This window comes from Hylaeus anthracinus, unplaced genomic scaffold (genome assembly GCF_026225885.1).
Source record: "Hylaeus anthracinus isolate JK02 unplaced genomic scaffold, UHH_iyHylAnth1.0_haploid 11989, whole genome shotgun sequence".
Taxonomy (NCBI): domain Eukaryota; kingdom Metazoa; phylum Arthropoda; class Insecta; order Hymenoptera; family Colletidae; genus Hylaeus; species Hylaeus anthracinus.
The window spans coordinates 17,735,979-17,754,852 of record NW_026534337.1 but is presented as its reverse complement, the minus strand read 5'-3'; the positions used below and the strand labels follow the sequence as shown (position 1 = coordinate 17,754,852).

The window sequence follows — 18,874 nt, the reverse complement described above, 5'->3', positions numbered from 1 at the left end:
AGAGAGAGAGAGAGAGAGAGAGAGAGAGAGAGAGAGAGAGAGAGAGAAAAGAAAATTAAAAAAGAAAGAAAAAAGGATGAATTCTTTAAACACTTCGCATCAGGTCGTATAAGTTGCACAAAATGTGATGTACATTATTGATCGATTCTTAGTTTTAAGTAGCGCTAAACACAAAAAACACTCGAACCATACGACTTTCATGCAGACGTATTTTAAATATATTACAGGTACTATTTACATAATCGAGCAGAGTCCTGATAATTCTTGGCCTCTTTCCACGGGGGGTAAGTTTGAGAGTTTTCTACCTTGCAAAGCAGGTTTTATAGAAGCAGGCACCAAAGGTTCTACTGCTTCTTCAACGGGTGCCTCGGTTACAGGTTTTTCCTTTGCTTCTTCTGGTTCCTTATTGATACTCAACGGTTTTGTGATATTAATTTTAATCCGCGATGGAGCTGCCGGAATGGCTGCAGGTGTAGAATCTAATTCTACATTTCCATCGATAGAACTCTTGACAGCGGCATACGTCGTATCAGCTGTTGCAGGTTCGGTAATGACACTCTCTTCGGGGTCTAATTGTAAAATTATTTTTCGTAGTTTACAAAAGTTAATATATACGGTGATAATAATAATAATAATTATGCATGCAAAAGCACAAGACGTACCTGGTTCCGGTTCTACAGGTTCTTCTTTAACTTCTACGTTAGTAAAATCGAATTGCTGTTCTTCTAATTGTTCCTCGGGCTCATCAATTGGCTCTTCTTTAATTTTAATGTTTTCGAAAGATTTATCCATGTTCTCTGTTTCGCATGTTTCCGTCTCCATTGCCGTTGACGTGGCCGCGATCTCTTTTTCTACGTTATCAGCGTCAATCACCTCCTCGCTATTGTTTTTTAAATCTTGTTCTTTGTCATTGTGTTTGATATCTGCGTTATTTTCCACCATAGCTTCTTCTCCTTTGTTTTCGGTTTCAGAAACTTGTTCCACGTTATTTTCTATTATTTCATCAGGAGCATCTATCGTTTCAATTTCCGAATTTGACTCCCCAGCGCTCAATTCCTCAGTCTTATTTTCTTCTGCAAGTATTTCATCGATGCTTTCCTTTTTTTCATCTTCCATTTCCTCAATTGTTTCCTCAAGCGCTAACGCAGATTTTTCCAATGCTCTCTAATGATGTAAAAAAGCAGAATAGTATTAGTAATGTCGATTTCTATAAGTAATATAAACTAAGAGTAAAAGTGTAAGTTACTGGTAACTATAAACATGCAACGTAATATTACACAAACAAAAAGTTGATGGTTATCTTAATTTCCGAGAATGTATTCAACACACGCGATAGCGTACAAGTACACGCAAGTAATTTATGAGACTATAGAATGTTTACTATCGTATTACCTTTGTATCTAGTTATCTATAAAATACTAAAAATTAACACATGACAAAAAGAAACCGAATTTTTCATACATATCTCTATAAAAATATTATCTTTATACATATAGTATATGAAAGAGTTAAAAAAAGAAAGAAACTAAAATTGTATTTGCAGTTTTTACGTTACGACTCTTAGTGTCTAATTACTTCCACTATATCTAGATGTAAATATATTTCCTGCAAGTGCAATATATGAATAGTAATTATTTAAGAAGCACATACCACAAGACTCTTTTCCTATTTTTTTTTTGTTTGTGCAAGAATGCAACAAATGGAAAATTCGTTAATAAATTTATACCGAGATGTAGTCGATCGCAAATGTGGTTGAAAATTTTAATGCAACATGCCCAACACAGAAATAAAAGAAAAAAACTAACCTTGTAGTCATCGAGACATAGCGGATGATAATTCTTGTCTTCGAAATTAATTGCAGGTCTTAAATGCCATTCTTCTTTCTCTTCGTTGTAAAATTGTTCAAATGCATCGTGGCACACTTGGCACCTGGAATCCTCGTCGGATCCAGTAGGAACGCTAGGTAGCAATGTTTCTTGAGGAGAATCTTCCGTAGCAATACCTTCCGTATCTGCCGTTTGTTTTTCCGTTTCGAACCAACTTTGTGCTAAACAAGAAAAAGAACATATTTCATACTTTTTTGATACTAATAATAGTAAATTATAATAATTGAAAGGATCAATAAATCATAATATTAATTAATTAAAATTAATACAAATTAAAAGATTACTGTAATGTACTATGACGTATAATATAATATTGTTTTGTTCGTGGAACTTTTGTAAAAAAATGTAGTGAATTCGATATGCTCAAAGTTATTTTTCCACTCTTTACCTCTATCTTCCAGGTCTTCGATTTCTTCAAATTGTATCCAATCGCTAACATCGTAGTACCAAGGTCGCGAATGAGCTTTCCTCGCGGAATCTCTTTCTCGCCTATTCTGTCTGAAGTGCCAATCCAAATGATGGCTGTATCGAGTCGCTAGTTCAGGAGCAAATCTAGCACCGCAGGAACTACACTGCATACCGCTGTATAATGCTGCCGAGATAGCTGGTTGTTTACTGCGTAAAAAGAAAAAGAAACATTTTCTATTCATAATAATCAGAAGAATAAGAATTGTCGATTTCTAGTTATATGACAGTTTTTTTTTTTTTTTTTTTTTTTTTAACCTGTATATTTGGTAACACTTACACTTTGAGTGTCTCTGGTTTATCGAATGAAACAGGAATAATTTCGGGTTCTTTCTTTTCTTCTTCCTCTTGCTTCTTTGGCTCGGAAAGGTTCGGCACGATACCAGTCTCGACCAATCTCTGGAACAACTCGTTCATATTCAATGGTAAAGATAACGCTGGAGTGGCTGCTGTTGTATTTTCAGCTGGCTCGGCTTGATACGACAATCCGGATGCTGGCGCCATTGCAGATGGCAAAACCGAAGATAACATGTCTAATTGTAAATCTGAAAGGAAATGAATTTTCGCTACAAGACTAAATGAAATATAGTATAGAAAAATGTACTAAAGGTAGACTCGAATCTACCAAATTATACGTTACGTGTAATATATTTTTGTAAACACAATATTTACCCGGTTTAGGAGTCGATCTAAGATCAGAACCGTCTTGGGATTCTGTTGATTCTGGTTCGACGGACGAGAATTGCGTCGGTGCAGCGGTTGTATCTACTTTTGGTTTTTGCGTTAAGAGAGGCGGAGTAGGTGGTGACTCGATAGGTTCTTCGCCTCTCATGCCTGCGATCTTAACGTATCCCGGACGAACTCCTCTTGGCAATACCGAAAATCTTATAAAATGTTTCTTATCCCTAACGATAATAGGTTTTGGCAATCCTCCGAATTCGACTTTAAATGGACGCCCATTCAAAAGAACTGTTTGCAACGAGTCTATAAACTCGAGTGTATGGGGTTTTCCTTCGATTTCGAATCTATGAAGATACGTTAATTACAGTCACTTAAAAATTTGAATATTCGGATTCGTGAAATTGTACCGTCAACTTACATTTGTGGTTTCGCATCCAAAAAGACGGGAACCATATTTCGCGCATTAATGATAAGATTTATTTTGGCAACTACCAAGTCTGTTCTCTTTACAGTACCAATTTTTACTTGAGGCGGAGGCCCTTCCAATTTCACGCTAACTTTTTTACCACCAAGATCTATCGTTACCGGCATACCACCAAAATAACACTCGTACCATCGGTCATCGACGTACAGTTCTCTTGTAGGAGCACCTAATTTAATTCTGGAAACATAATAATATAAACAGGTGATCGGCACTCTAAATTAAACTAATTAAAACGTTTATCAAATAATATATAATGTAAATTATACTTATTTAGAGTATAATGTTGTATATTTTTTAAATTGAAACATTACGATGAATATATACACATACCTATGAACTTCACCTTCGTACATAAATTCTTTGTATTGATCGTTAAATGCACAAGTGATAGTGTCCTTGTCATCGATTAAAATTCGTCTTATACCATCTTGGAATCCAATTTCTCTAGGATCGTCCCAGTTCATAAAAACAACGCCAGTTTGTCCGTAATATCGAATTTCACGTGGTATATTATCAATGTTTATAGATTTCATGGTATCTCTCGCGATTTCGTCCAATAATTTCGGATCTGGCGGTGGTAATTCACGACTATGAGGATTTTGACTTTTCATCATTGTAGTATAATTTTGATCGGCATCTTCGGAATCATATTTCGAGGACGAGTTTGGCGATAGATTTCGTGGGGCGTTCAAGGAAGTGATGTTTGGATTGGACAAAAGATTCGACATTGGTCCGTTGTTCATCATTATTCCAGGTCCGTTAATTCCTGGTAACGTTATAGATGGATTAGGCATACCCATCGGACCGATTGGGCCATTCGGCAAAAGATTCGGCATAAGTGGCCCATTAGGTCCCATAGGTCCCATCATTCCAGGTCCCAAACGAGGATTTGGGCCAAGATTATGATTGAAACCGCCGTGATACTGATAATCAGGCCGTATCGGACCAAAGTGTCTTGGATTTTGCCAGAGGCCGACAGGCCTGAGTTCCGAGTTAAAGTGTCCTTGCGGTCCGTATGGTGGTCCTGGTGGATGAGCCCATGGTCCTGGTTGTTGCCATGGCTGACCTTGCCATCTTGGACCATTAGGATTTCTTGGAATAGGATGATCTTTACTTCTCATTACTTCTTTATCGTTCGAAGGACTGAAGGTGGGTGCACGATCTCCTGGACCAGTCATATCCAAATTCACACCTTTTTCCCAAACGATAGAACCTACCTCTTTTTCTTTTCGTTGCGCGGCTCTTAATTTGCGATCTTCGCTCATGTGTAAAACCTCCTGTATAAGAGTATTATATTGTGTTTTAGTTATCGAACCTTGGTTCAATTGTTCGGCGGCTTGTTTCATTATTATCTCGATATTTCTATCTTCGTTTCTTTCGGGTTTATCATTCTCTCGCCCTCGTCGTCCTGGTCTATTATCTTGATCTTCGTTCGACAGTGTCCTTCTCCTTTCTTTAGGATCATCCGGTAGTTTATTGTAAAGCCTAAGCCTACCCAATCTGTCTCTGTTACGATCTCTGCTGTCTCTTTTGTCGTCAGGATTACCTATTTGTTTTTCTCTGTCATTTTTCGACGGCGTTTTTAACTTTGCCCAACCGTCTTTGCCATCTTCACCCGATATCACGGGTGGAGGTGGGGTGGGTGGCCGTCCTGCTTTAGGATGAGTTAACGTTCGCAGATCAACGTCTTCATTTCCGAATAATCTATAAAATCGAAAGAAACCACTTCGTTACACGCTAGCAATGTTTTTATGTACACAATTTTATGGAATTGGGGAGAAGATAAAAATTGTCGTATGCAATATTTTTACGTACATAACAAAATATATTTCATTTATCATCGATAACAGATGTAAATGTTTATTTAATCATTTCTTTGTTTTTTATTGTCTTAAACTATAATTTAATTCGGGAAATTTAAATCCTAATAACAAGTAATAAGACCTATCTAATTAATGTATTTCTTAAAAAATGTCTGCTTTATTCTGTGTTTCATCTTTATTTATCACTGTACAGCTTTAGTCGCTAAACGCGGTTCCGCTTAATCATATGGCAACTATGTTTCACAAGTTAATTTGGGCGTTGCAGTTTAATGGTTAATCGTTTGAATAATCTATTCAAATTAATTGTACACCAAAGTAAAGTATCGAGTAATTGGAAGAATCTAGCTAGCAGACGCAGAAAGTAACGTAACAATATTGCTGTTTGTATTAAAAATATAACGTATTATACAAGAAAAGGATTTTCTTTCCTTAATATACAAGCTGCCTCTAAACGGGTGTGGAGGCCTCTCTTGATCTCCGAGAGACCGTGGACCCGCGGCAACCCAGTCCTGGTAGAAAGTCGCGCGACAAATTGTCGTCCAAAGTGGAGTTCGAATGAGAAGTTCACGTTACAGAATAGAAATACATACGCATCAAATTTTTCGGCCTTTGTTTTTTTCATTAAAGATGATTCCATGTGTTCCGAGCTTTGTCGTTTGTTGGCATTAACTGGCGGCGGTAACACGCGCAAATCTAAGTCTTCTTCTGAAAAATATGTCAAAGTAAGATGAAACAACTCACTTATCACACTTGTCAAGCGTTATTTTAATTTTACCAGCATATAGGATTTTTGTGTATCCTCTGCATGCTAGTTTTATATCTTGAAAAACAATAAATATATGCCTTAGTCGAGATACGAGCAAAAAAAGAATACATGTTACTTATAAACAAAACATGTTTACATCTCAACCTTTAAAATGTTGTAATAGATATTACAGCTGAAATCGTCCTGTTACGTATTTAGGATAAAGTGCAGTATTAATATAAGCAAGATGGTTAGGAAGCGATCCGTGTATACTATGATTACATATCATCGTCGATATAAAATGGTTAATATATTATGTCTGCAAGTGACTTGTAAGATGTATATGTATGTATGTATTTGTGTATGTGCGTGCGTGCGTGCGTGCATTTATATATATATATATATATATATATATATCATATTTTTCATATATATATATATATATGAAAAAAACTAATATGCAAGTTATTAACTCACTCTTTTCTGGTACAGAAGCAGTTGCACCTGGAAGAGATAGCGTTGATCTCAAATCTTCATCTTTGCTGGACGATTCCAATGTTGGCTCCACGGAAGTTTGAGCGTTTCCAGTATTTACCGGAGACCGCTCGGGACTAAGACTGTCGTCCTTGTTTCGCCTTACGTAATTTCGTTGTCTAGCATTCGGTCGAATTTCTTTAAATGTAGGTGGATGAGGAGGAGAGACTATCAATGAACCAGATTGCTCCTCCTCAGTGACACCACCGGAACTGCTTAGACTTGAATTAGATTTTGCATCGTTACGCCTGGGAATTCTATACGGAGGGCTTGGACTGCGCTTTCTCGATTTGGTATTCTTCTTTCGGTTTTTAGAGGTTTGAAAGGACTGAGGAGAGGTACGCGAGGATGGTGAACTGTCTCCACTGTCTTTTTCACGAGATTTGGACCTAACAGGGCTGACGTCTCTGTCAACTTTCGGTATCTTATTCGGAGATGGCTGAGGTTGTTTAGATCGCGATTTGTTACCTATCTTTCTATGCGAGGATTTGGAGGAAGTGGAAGATTTATCGATTGTCGAAGATGAAAAATTCCGTGAATTCGAGCTCTTCGAGTCTTTCGATTTGGAATCGTTACTCCCACCTCCTCTGTTACTCGTAGATAACGTTAAAGAACTATTACTACCCACAGATAGACTTTGAGAACCTTTGGAACTATTACTGTTTAGGTTACCACTACTATTACTAGACAATCGAGGGTCTTTCTTTTGACTTGTTCGATGCGACACAGCATCTTTATTTGCGTTACCACTGAAATTTTTATTGTTATTATTATTGATGAGGTTCGTATTAGCATTATTGTTATTACTAGCGTTTATCGTCGCAGTATCGGAGCCGGCAAGATTTGTCGAAGACTTGTTGATAGTGCTAGTCACAGCCTGTTTCGAAAGTAACTGCTGTTTTAATTGATCTGAAAGTACAGTGTTTGTATTTGCCGCTAGCTGGGTTTGGCCTTCACCCCGGGTATCCTTTTGACTTGGTGTACTTATTCGCTGCCGAGGGTCCACGCTTGAAGCTGCTAAATCTTGAGTTGAAGTAGTCTTTAATCTTGGATCACGTGACACAGGTTTAGCTGATGCTACTGCTATACTACTAGCTGGTGCAATTCGTGGCCCATTGTTCGTTCCTGCATTTTTCAGAAGCGAAGCAGTTGCTGCCGGAAACTTGAAACAAAAATGAAATGTTTAAAAAATATACAGCAGCACTACATAATTAAAAGTAATTAAGAGAGATTACTTAAAAAAAAAAAAAAAAAAAAAAAAAAAATAAATAAATAATAATAATAATAATAATACTCGTTAAATAAAAATAAAAACTGACCCGTATTGTGCAAGATTAATGTATTTATTAATAAACATATTAAATTGACAAGAGATACGGTGTCATTTCAATTTATTCGATGGCATGCGATTAATAATTCAAGGCAAATAAAAAAGAAAATCATAGTTTAAATAATTACCTGTTTTGTTACTGGTTTTGATGTTTGACATGGCACGTTAAGTGCAACAGGTTTCCCTTGCGTAATAGTTTCCATGCCTGCTGTAACGTGTGTTGTGGCTGCAACCTGTTAAATATATATCATATATAAAGATTGGTAAAATAAGTAATAGGAACATGGTACATTTCAAGTATACAGTTGAAATACAATTACAATTGTCTCGACTTACCAATTCTGCTTTTAAATTTCCAGCTTGTTTATCAAGTTGTCGTTGTTGCTGCTCTAAATTTGCCTTAGCCTGGAGTAATTCTAATTCAATCTTTTTCTTTTGTAATTCTATTAGCTCTCGTTGTTTCTTTAGTAATTGTTCCCGCATTGCTGCTTCCGTTGGTGTTACAGGATCACCTGGAGGCAGCTTAACAGGTGCTACAATTGGTTGTGCTACAATTGATGTTGTTGATTGCGGGGGCTGAAAAAGAAAAAAGAAATTTTTTTTAAATAATGCATATTTTAAAACTGTAATTTAATAAAACATTATTAAAATATGTTAATCTATTGGTCTAACCATTGAAAAAAACCGAGGATTAACGTGTATAGATCCCGAAGAAACACTAGTAGGAGAGGCAGTGATCGGCCAGGCAGGATCGATACTTTGTACCCGTACATCCAAAGAAAACAATTTCTTTGCAGGAAATACATCGTTCCACGTTTGTCGCAGTTTCCACATACTAGCTCTCGTATTCTCGTCCACCTGTTCATTTATGCAAATGTTACTATTTCTGGGTCTTCTATACGCACTCTTTAAGAGAAACATCGAAGGAAAGTAACAGTACGATGACCCGATATTGACTAAATAATTATCTTATGGCGTTATAAAAGGTATGGTAGCTACAAGGGAGCAACGTTCTTGTATCTACCGAATGTAAATTCAAGGAATATAATATTTATTATGTATCGTATAAATACCTTTTCGAAGACTCCGCAAAAAGTGTTGACAATATTTTGTGTGAAAAGATTCAAATACGCTCCGTTTACGTTCTTTACAATAGAGTCGATCAAATAAAGAACAGGTAATTTGATGTCGCTTCTCACCTATAAGAATAAAATATATATTATTTATTGATAATTCTATCATGTACAAACAACTTTACAGGTAATTAATGCTAAACTAGTACGCAACGACAAAAGCGTAACGATATACATATATATTATGTAATATAGAAAAGAATTTATATTATTCTAAAATTACTATGCTAGATAAACAACCTTTTGTAGGTGATTCTCAACAGCTTGAACGATTGCTGATGCATGTTCAATGTTGTCCTCTGCCAGCATAGTGAGCATATTAATCAAAGGTTTGCTGTTGATTGTTAAGTCTGACAACGACGAAATATATTCGTCGGCTATCTCCTTAGACTTTGTCGACATCATGATGTTGCGTTCCCAGTCAATAAGCGCAACAAATCTTGGTCGAATCGACAGTGGTAATCGCACTAAGGCACAAGAAAACAACTACTGAACAGAGAAACTTGTATTTCGTTAGAGGAAGGCAAATAAATGAATGCATATCGCTGCGTGAGTTTTTTATTAAAATAACATAGCGAATGAAATGACAAGAGTTTATCCATCTGTTTCAAGATGCAGCCGCGAATAATTAATTCTAAGACCTTAAGATAATCGCGAGTTAGTTAAAAATTGATTAAATTGATTATCAAAGTTCCTAAGACAGAAAATATTTGAAAGTTCGGATAGTTTGGATACACGCGCTGAATAGCTGACTGAACATTGTTGTTCGTATTACAGATTGATGACATCACGAGAAAATACGTAAACTTTGATAAAAAATGAAAAGTATTTAAGATAAAAATGATAAAGTGATGGAGGATAATTGTTCGATACTATTTCTTAACTTTGTATGGTTAAACTATTCTACTTTTACCGAACTCTGGCGTATAGAGGAAAAATGATTAGGTGGATTGATGATGTACGAAGATTTAGCTTATACTAAGAAGAATCAGCAAGATCGTTGACTGTACGAGGCAGAATCCAAGTTGATAAAAAGAAATTAACACGATAACTGTTTCTATTTATGTAATATTAACCGGAACCTTTTTACGAAAAGATAATAGACCACGGACACATATTGATTTTTATCTTTCATTTTATAGTTTTACGCATTCCAAACTATTTTTCATCGCAGCATCATCGCAATATCCATGGACGACTAGGAGTTGATCACAAATACTCAGGTATACACGAATAACTAACACGCATCTGGATTTTCTCAACGCCCGTCGAGCAAACTTAAACGACATTCGGTATTAAAATTTCACATTCTATTAAAAAACCTCACCAAGAACACGACAAGCGACACTGATCAACATTTACCTTTTCTAACGCATTTCGAAAAACAGAAATATCCCGAACCACGATTATTTTGACTTTTTGCAATAATCACGCCGATACTACTGCTTACACTGAACGGGATATCCACGTAAAATGGCTACTATTCCTTTGTACCTTCTAACGGGATTACGACTATATAACCCTCGTTACGATTGGTCAAATTTCTAACTCTGTCGGTTGAATTGTAGTAACGGACCAATCATAGCTTGTCTTATAAACTGTACTACATACATCGGTTTGTTTAGTAGTAGCAAAATTCCACAGATATCCGTGTGTGTCGCTAGTGAGGAAAATAGAAGAATACGGTCCTATTCTCATAGTAGCGATTCCCGATTCATTCAAGTACGATTTCGAACGAACGACAAAGTAACATAACAAAATCAGGGATCCAAGCTATAACATAACATTGTTGCAACATGTTGCATACACATATACAGTAGCGGTTTCTTTAAATTGCTTTAAATTATTTAAAAGAATTAAAAAAGAGAATTTTGTCGTTTCAAAAATTATACTTAAAAAACCCGCTACTCTGTACATATTATATATACAGGGTGTCCCAAAAATGTTGTAACACCTTGAAAAGGGTGGTTCGGGAGGTGATTTGAAACAACATTTTCCTTAGCGAAAATGTACGCCCGTTTTGATTGGTCAGTGTTTTCCGTTAATATCTCCTCAACGAAGCCTAGGACAACATTTTCTAGAGATGTGCAAAACCCTAGACTTCGAATAAATCTGAAGTTTGCCGATATGTTTGTCACGTTTCCTTCTTTGAAAAATTTTGAAAAGAGGAAAGGAGATAGACATATCAGCAAACTTCAGATTTATTCGATGCCTAGGGTTTTGCCCATTACTGATCATTTTCGCTAAGAAAAATGTTGTTTCAAATCACCTCCCGAACCACCCCTTTCAAAGTGTTACAACATTTTTGGGACACCCTTATATCTATACTTGCATAGAAGCGCATGCGCTCCACATTTTAGTTGGGTGAATTTTTCCCACGCGGCGCTAGAAAACTTTCGACTTTGTACCAACTTTTAATAAGTGAGCCGAGACCTGAGACCTGCTGAGACCCATGGGGGCCCTGGGGACTGATGAAAACGTCATTTTGACAGAATGGCAGAAAGTTTGGAACGATATTCTCGATTTTTATTGAGTGCACGTTCATTTTTACTTTGCGAACATGAACACATGAACCGCCGTGTGTGTACAGTGAGTTACGATTACGGAAAAACGATGATTGTGCAACAGTAATGCCGTAAACATTTTTATTCTGTTTGATACGTGTGATCGAAAAGAAAAATACATCTGATCGTAAGCGCGTATATTACGAGATTTTTCAAGTATTGGTTAACGTGAACAATTGTGAAAATTATACAACTTGTTCTCGCAAATGTATCGTTAATTTTACCCAGAATTTTTGACCGTAACGTCGCACAGATGTGATGGAGGATTATAAGTTTCTCTTTAAAGTTGTGCTCGTCGGAAATGCGGGCGTCGGCAAGACTTGCCTCGTGCGCAGATTTACCCAAGTACGTATATTGCTGAATAATTTCTCATTATTTATTATCCGTAACGAGTGAAATTATTATTCGTTGATAAATCAATTTTATTATTTTACGTAGAATTTTTCGTCTGAGCGGCACCATCTGTTTTCATAATGTATGATTAATTGTTCGCTTAAAATTCTTTACACGAAACATTTAATCTATTTTTACTAAGTAGTTTCAGGTATTAAAATATATGTATTAATTCCATTTTTAGGGATTATTTCCTCCTGGTCAGGGTGCAACGATAGGTGTCGATTTTATGATTAAAACCGTAGAAGTAGAAAACGAGAAAGTTAAGGTATGCGTATGATGTAACATCTAACATCTTATGATTCATTCCACGTACAAGTTTATGGTATATAGTTTTTTTTTTTTTTTAGCTTAATTTTCCATTATGTGTACTTAATACCGACTTTCTTTTAGCTTCAAATCTGGGACACTGCTGGACAAGAAAGATTTCGTTCGATAACTCAAAGTTATTATAGGTCGGCTCATGCTCTGATTTTAGTTTACGATATTTCTTGTCAACCAACGTTCGATTGTCTACCAGATTGGTTACGCGAAATCGAAGAATACGCGAGTAATAAAGTTCTTAGGATATTAGTAGGTAAGTATTTTACGATATCGTAAGAATATTATGTATACTAATTATACGTAATTACGTGATTAATCGATAGGTAATAAAATTGATCGGGAAGATAGAGAAATACCGACGCATGTCGGAGAAGATTTTGCACAAAGACATGGAATGTACTTCTTGGAAACGTCTGCTAAAGAAGCAGAAAATGTAGAACGTTTGTTCATGGAAATAGCAGCAGAACTCATGGAGGTATTTCAGTGATACATTAATTACTAGGACATTTTTATTTTATGATTTAATTACATATATTAGTTAATATATCATTTTAGCAAGCACGCAGTAAAGAACTGCCTAGATATGACACAAATACAACTTCGATAAACGGGAAAACAACATCGATCGGTGATACAAGTAACTGTGGTTGTAGTCGACTTTCTTAAGTAGCTTTTATATGTAATATTAAGTCACTCGTAAAAACAATTTTAGTTGCTAAATATGTATGTAGAACATTATCGTACAGTTTTTATAGTGGACGAAGATTGAACGCGATACTAGTCAATCTTCCATAACAGAAAGAAAAAAGATTCAAACACTAGCTCGTCTTTGATAGTATATATTAGCATCTAGTGTTGTATCGTATAGATTATATAGACAGTTTTGTTGCAAAAAGTATTCGATACTTCAAATTGAAATGAATTTTAAGTATGTTGACAAATATTTGTTCGTCAACTAGCGTGTTTTCATAGAGATCGACTAAAGAAATCTTTTTGTTATGGTTTTAAATGATTGCACTATATGGATAACAAATAAGTTAGGGGCCTGTGTCTAGGCACAATAATGTTTCCATTAACAGAATTATACTATATTTTTTATAGTATCTTTTGTTGTGTCGAAAAGTACAAATAGATATTTCATATTTGGTGACTGAATTCTTCAAAGTCATCGCAGTGATTATAAGGTTTTTACTAAAAATTCTAAGCCTAATATTGTCCAGGATTTTTTCAAACGTGCAATATACATATATTATAAGTATTTATTACACTGCTGTAAAGTACTACCGATGTTTGATATTAAAAACCAAACGATTCTGTACGTTCTTAAAACGTAATAATTTACCAAAACTATTACCAATAATCGTTTCTATTGATTATAATTGTTGATTGTAATATTAGTGCACATAATTGACAGATTTCCTTAGTAGCATTTATATTACCAAAGGTTTGTTGTATTTGTTTGAGATTTTATTTATTGTTTTTAAACAACAGATAATTATTGCTTGTTCCATCCGAGTATTCTCTAATGTTATCATTTTTAGATCTTTTATTAGTATTTATATTTTATAGAATAAGACCGCTATTGCTCGTACTGTTGTACTAATAACACAGTTTTCTTAACTCGTTGCTCTAGTCCTTACATATTTTTATATTTTAAATATAAAGCATTATACATAAGTTTACATAATTTTAAATGTTCAATAACTATGCTTTTTTTTATCCAGTAGTTACAAACACATTATTCATTTATTAAGTATAAGTTTAAATAAAAGTTTAGTTTAGTTTTTTTGTCAGTAATATTACTTATTATTGCAAATTAATATCCGTAGATCATTTTGTAATAATATCTAAATCCAAGTATATACCATGGAAAATGATAATATTATATGTAATTTCTCGTTATTTCTACAAATTATGATACATCTATCTCATTTAAATATATAATGACATAATATATTAAAAATCATTGTGATTCTTACATAATTAAGTTTCAACGGAAAATGAAACTTCAAATTACAGTCACTGTGTAATAATTATTCATTATGAAATGAAACATGAACAAAGATTTGTAATAAAACTATACTGATAAAAACATATCAGTTCATGTATGGACAAAAAAAGGCAACTGTTTAACTTCATGTCGACATAAAATTAGTCTTGAAAGAATTAATGCGTCTTTCGAAGAATAAAAATAACATAGTATACAGGGTGTGGCCGAATAATATGTACAAGCGGGCACGAGGTGGTTCTTTATGGAAAAATATGCAATAAAATTTGTTCATTTAAAGCTCAGTTTTCGAGAAAATCGAGTTTAAAAATCCTATTTGTACGTGTGCTGTTATGGCTGAGCAACAATTCGTCGAGAATCGTATAACGCGTATTGTGTTTGTAAACATTGATCGGACACTTCTTCTAACAGTTACCTGCCTAAGCAGTTAGTTTTCGTTGATCTGTCTAACGGTGATGTATGTACATACACGATACGTTGTTACAGCATATGTACGAATAGGTTTTTTAAACTCGATTTTCTCGAAAACTAAGCTTTAAATGAACAAATTTTACAACATAATTAGTTCTTATTTTTTCATAAGAAACCATCTCGTGCCCGACTTGTACACGTTATTCGATCGCATCCTCTATAATTTGGAAATAAGGTACAAGTGATTAATGATTTTGTTTCGATAAAAAAATTTATTGCAGTTTCTTGAAGAAAAAAAAAAAACGATATGCAAGGGAAATTGTTTCCAGTTATTCACTAATTTACGGAATTATTTCATATGTTCATTTTATATCTATAAAATGTGAACTACGGTGTATTAACAATCAATGTACGAATACGAAACAGTTTTAAGAGGTGCGTTGTACAGTTTTCAAGCTGGCAAGATTTTTAATATTCTCGTATTATATAAGTTTATTGTAAATTTTTATCGATTTGCTTAGTAGTAATCTATACAAATAAATAAATCACAAATTAATAAAATACGTATATTTGTGTAAGAAATTGTTTCTTTTTTTTTTTAAGATGCGATTATATTAACAAACAGTTTTGTACATGTTTAAGTCATTGGTGACGATAATTTTTGTTTAGTTTCAAATTCCATATTTACAAGTTTTTCTGACGGAGATGGCAATATATAAATATTATATATATGTATGTATAATAAGATTTAAAAGTAAAGGTTAGGTTATCTCTAAATTGAAAAGATGTCTCCACGTGTATGAACTTTCATTGGAAAATATCGAACCGTTTTCTAATTATGATGTAATAAACAAACAAACATATTTTCGATTTTATTTACATAGATTTATTAATTTTCTAGTTTGTAATAAATAATACACTTTTGAACAGAAGTTGTCCATCGTTAAATGTAATATATATTGTTACTCTATGTATTGGAAAAAATCATTTAGCTGCACTTGTTGAAGAGATACATTGAGCAATTGTTTTTGAATAGATAAATCGAGCGCATCTGGATGACTAGGAGTAGGACGGCAATTGCTGATGTATATACCACCATAATTTTCAATTGCTTTGTTCACAGCTGCATATACAATAGGTGTAGCTCCTTCTTTGGATGACTGAATAGAGTGAATATGCATTTATTATCATTGAATATTTTTAAATATGCGTGACAAATATGTTTCCTGTTTTCTACATACTTTAAGAATCCGTTGAAACAAGAATTTAAATCTCCAAAGAGCAGTATGTATAAAAAGATCTGTTAATATTATGCCTGGATGTACAGAGTAAACTTGTACATGATATTTTTTTTCTTTTAAGAGATTTTGTAATATTTTTGTAGATATTTCTTGTGCCAATTTACTTTGAGCATATGCTTGGCCACTGATGAAACCGTTTCTGTTTAAGGAATTAAGTATGTAATCAGCAAAGATATCGATTATACATAAGCGACAAATAGTAATGCCACATAAAATAGTGATACCATACTTGTTGTTAATGTCATTGAAATTAATTTTCCCCAAAAGGTGAGCACACGAGGAAACATTAACAATTCTACTGGATTGTTGTGGATGACCACCAGCTTTCAATAATGGTAATAGAAGTGCTGACAATAAAAAATGTGATAAGTAATTTACAGCCCATTGTTGTTCAAAGCCATCCTCGGTCTCATGATAAGGACAGAACATAACACCGGCTACAAACATCAAAATAATATACGATATGCTTTTTCCCTAGGCATATTTGTTATCTACAAGAGGAAAAATTAAACAATGAACATTCAAAATTGCCTTACCATTATTGATTAAAACATGAATTTGTTTGTAATCTTTCTTTATCTGTGTAGCAAATTGTTTTACAGACTTTAAAGAAGAATTATCAAGTTTGTATACTTTTGCTACACCAGATTTTACACCGGACTCTCTAATCCGAAAAATGGTTTCGTCGCCGGCGGCAGGTGTTCTACAAGCTAAAAAATATGTTTTAAAATAATTTTAAGGAAAAAAGAAATATGTTGAAGAAATTTAAGTACTTTGTAAACATACCAATGATTACTTCCATATCAAGTTCTAAAAGCATTTTAACCACATCTACACCAATTCCTCTAGAACCTCCTGTTACAATTGCAACTCTGCCTTTTTGGGGTGGACAATCTGAAAAAAATATACCACTCAATTTACTTTATGAAGTATAATAGAGTTATTTCAAGTTTCTAAAGCCTCTGAATCACGCGTTCGTATGTATCTTTATATGTACATATTTTTTTTTTCAGTTTATATGCAGTACGAAGTTTTAAAGTCCACATCCATTATTCGTTTCATAAATTTTAATACAGCAACAAATTATATATGTACATAATTTGCAATTTACGTATTAAATATTAATAAATATTGATGTAAGACATTTTACTTGCAAATTGTTCAACGGGTACAATTAGTACATTACATACATATGTATATCCCAATCTTGGTCGCACTAATTTGTTTCCGTTACGAGGATAAATCACTAGCACCGGCTTCTCTTTACAGGTTCACTTGGTATTTTCCATTTACAGAACGTTCAGAATTATCGAACGCTGGTAATTTTCCCTTGTAACAGGAACAAATTAATGTGGACGGCTTAACTACGGTGATATAACCATTATTGTCTATAAAATTAATGATTATTTTATACTGCGAAAACACCCTATATATCGTACATTAATGTTTATTCAGTTCGAACGAACTCACATTTTCGCAATGTTTCTTAATTTCAAAAGTAGACGGTATAAATATAAATGCAGCTTTTGACATATCATTTCTTACCTAAAGCAACATTTACTAATTATGTAAACAAAAAATAAAGGCAACGATAATATCTCTGTGAAAATTAGGCGCGTGATAGAAGTTTCAAGTTTTACAATAATCGATAAAATCACGCTAAAGGATTAAATTTGCTCCTTAAACTTACCATTATTCTTGTTATATTTTGCATCTTTCCAATCGTTGAAAGCTTCTTTGATACCTAATATAAAATATTTCACTTCGTTGATGATTCGTTGAATGATGAAGGGGCAACTTTCTCGATGTTTACAATACATTAAAACGCTTGTCATTACAGCAAATATTGAACTGATGAATAGCATTCTTTTAAAATTAGTTGTCCACAATTTCGAAAAGTGTTAATTTATGCAGTCCGACGTGGGACAGACGAATGAATCTTCATGCTAAAGCGACGTTTGCGAGTGAAGAACTGATTATGAATTAAACCGACACGTCAGGTAGTTCTCTTTACTCCCAGAAAGTCTTGAGCTACTTTTCTGTTCGTCTCGAACGGAAGATTTATACCGTTATACGCGGAACGCATCACACCTGTATTTTTTGCAACATTTTTCCGTGTACTTTGAACCCCATCTTATTCACATTAAACATGAAAAATCTGTGTCTTTTCGCTGAAACAATATGAAAAATAATACTTTTAGCAAAATTATTATTCGATTTTTATTTCGAGACATACATGTACATAATAAGTATATAATGGTATGATACATACATATTCGTTATAATGAAAATAAAATATTATCATGTATCATATTTATTTATCTTATCGATTCGCGTATACATATAAATACACAGGGTGGTTTTGTCAAACGATAGTTATAGTATATATACAATAATAAAACAATACGAATAGATCAATTATTTTCTCTTTTACTGGATTTCTCAACATGTTTATCAACAATTTTCGACAATTTTAACGCATTCTAAAAGTGATAGTTTTTTTTCCATTTCTTAACCTAACATTCAGACTAACGAATGTTTTTTCACTCTGTTATTTATTTATATAAATAAAAATGATTTAAAATTATGTGTAATTAAATCGAAATGACCGACATTATAGTGTGAAAAACAAACTATACAATTTTTATTTTCTTGTTAATAACATGATGGAGTCTTTAAAAAATGATTACAAGTTTGTATATTTTGATAACATATTTACATTGGATATAATGTACATAGTACGTATGGATCGTATTGTAGGTAAATTATTAATTTTCGATGTTTAAAGAATG

At 33.8% G+C, this 18,874-nt stretch overlaps 3 protein-coding genes across 5 annotated transcripts; 1 reads left to right on the top strand and 2 right to left on the bottom strand.

The window, feature by feature from the left end:
- Window positions 1–65: 65 nt before the first annotated feature.
- On the bottom strand, window positions 66–10,568 carry LOC128887631 (uncharacterized). Of its 3 annotated transcripts, none has more exons than XM_054143732.1 (17): window positions 10,444–10,568; window positions 9,322–9,548; window positions 9,022–9,147; window positions 8,621–8,806; window positions 8,285–8,524; window positions 8,077–8,181; window positions 6,562–7,780; window positions 5,930–6,044; window positions 3,847–5,220; window positions 3,451–3,693; window positions 3,024–3,376; window positions 2,632–2,896; window positions 2,275–2,501; window positions 1,806–2,047; window positions 1,651–1,665; window positions 663–1,164; window positions 66–569 (listed from the first exon to the last, which is right to left on the bottom strand). In XM_054143732.1, the coding sequence occupies exons 2-17, from the start codon at window positions 9,484–9,486 to the stop codon at window positions 235–237; spliced, it is 5,712 nt and encodes a 1,903-aa protein (XP_053999707.1). In that variant the 5' UTR covers window positions 9,487–9,548; window positions 10,444–10,568; the 3' UTR covers window positions 66–234. The 3 variants fall into 3 exon arrangements, with proteins under 3 accessions (XP_053999707.1, XP_053999708.1, XP_053999709.1); XM_054143733.1 differs by having other exon boundaries at window positions 5,930–6,041; XM_054143734.1 differs by lacking the exon at window positions 1,651–1,665.
- A 932-nt stretch (window positions 10,569–11,500) lies between these two features.
- On the top strand, window positions 11,501–15,651 carry LOC128887657 (ras-related protein Rab-30-like). The gene is made up of 5 exons (XM_054143779.1): window positions 11,501–11,990; window positions 12,223–12,306; window positions 12,432–12,615; window positions 12,686–12,837; window positions 12,918–15,651. Exons 1-5 carry the CDS (start codon window positions 11,904–11,906, stop codon window positions 13,026–13,028), a joined length of 618 nt encoding a protein of 205 aa, XP_053999754.1. The 5' UTR covers window positions 11,501–11,903; the 3' UTR covers window positions 13,029–15,651.
- LOC128887648 (retinol dehydrogenase 12-like) lies at window positions 15,645–18,219 on the bottom strand. Its single transcript, XM_054143764.1, has 6 exons — window positions 17,773–18,219; window positions 16,869–16,976; window positions 16,619–16,792; window positions 16,312–16,519; window positions 16,023–16,221; window positions 15,645–15,941 (listed from the first exon to the last, which is right to left on the bottom strand). The coding sequence occupies exons 1-6, from the start codon at window positions 17,945–17,947 to the stop codon at window positions 15,744–15,746; spliced, it is 1,062 nt and encodes a 353-aa protein (XP_053999739.1). The 5' UTR covers window positions 17,948–18,219; the 3' UTR covers window positions 15,645–15,743.
- Window positions 18,220–18,874: the final 655 nt, after the last annotated feature.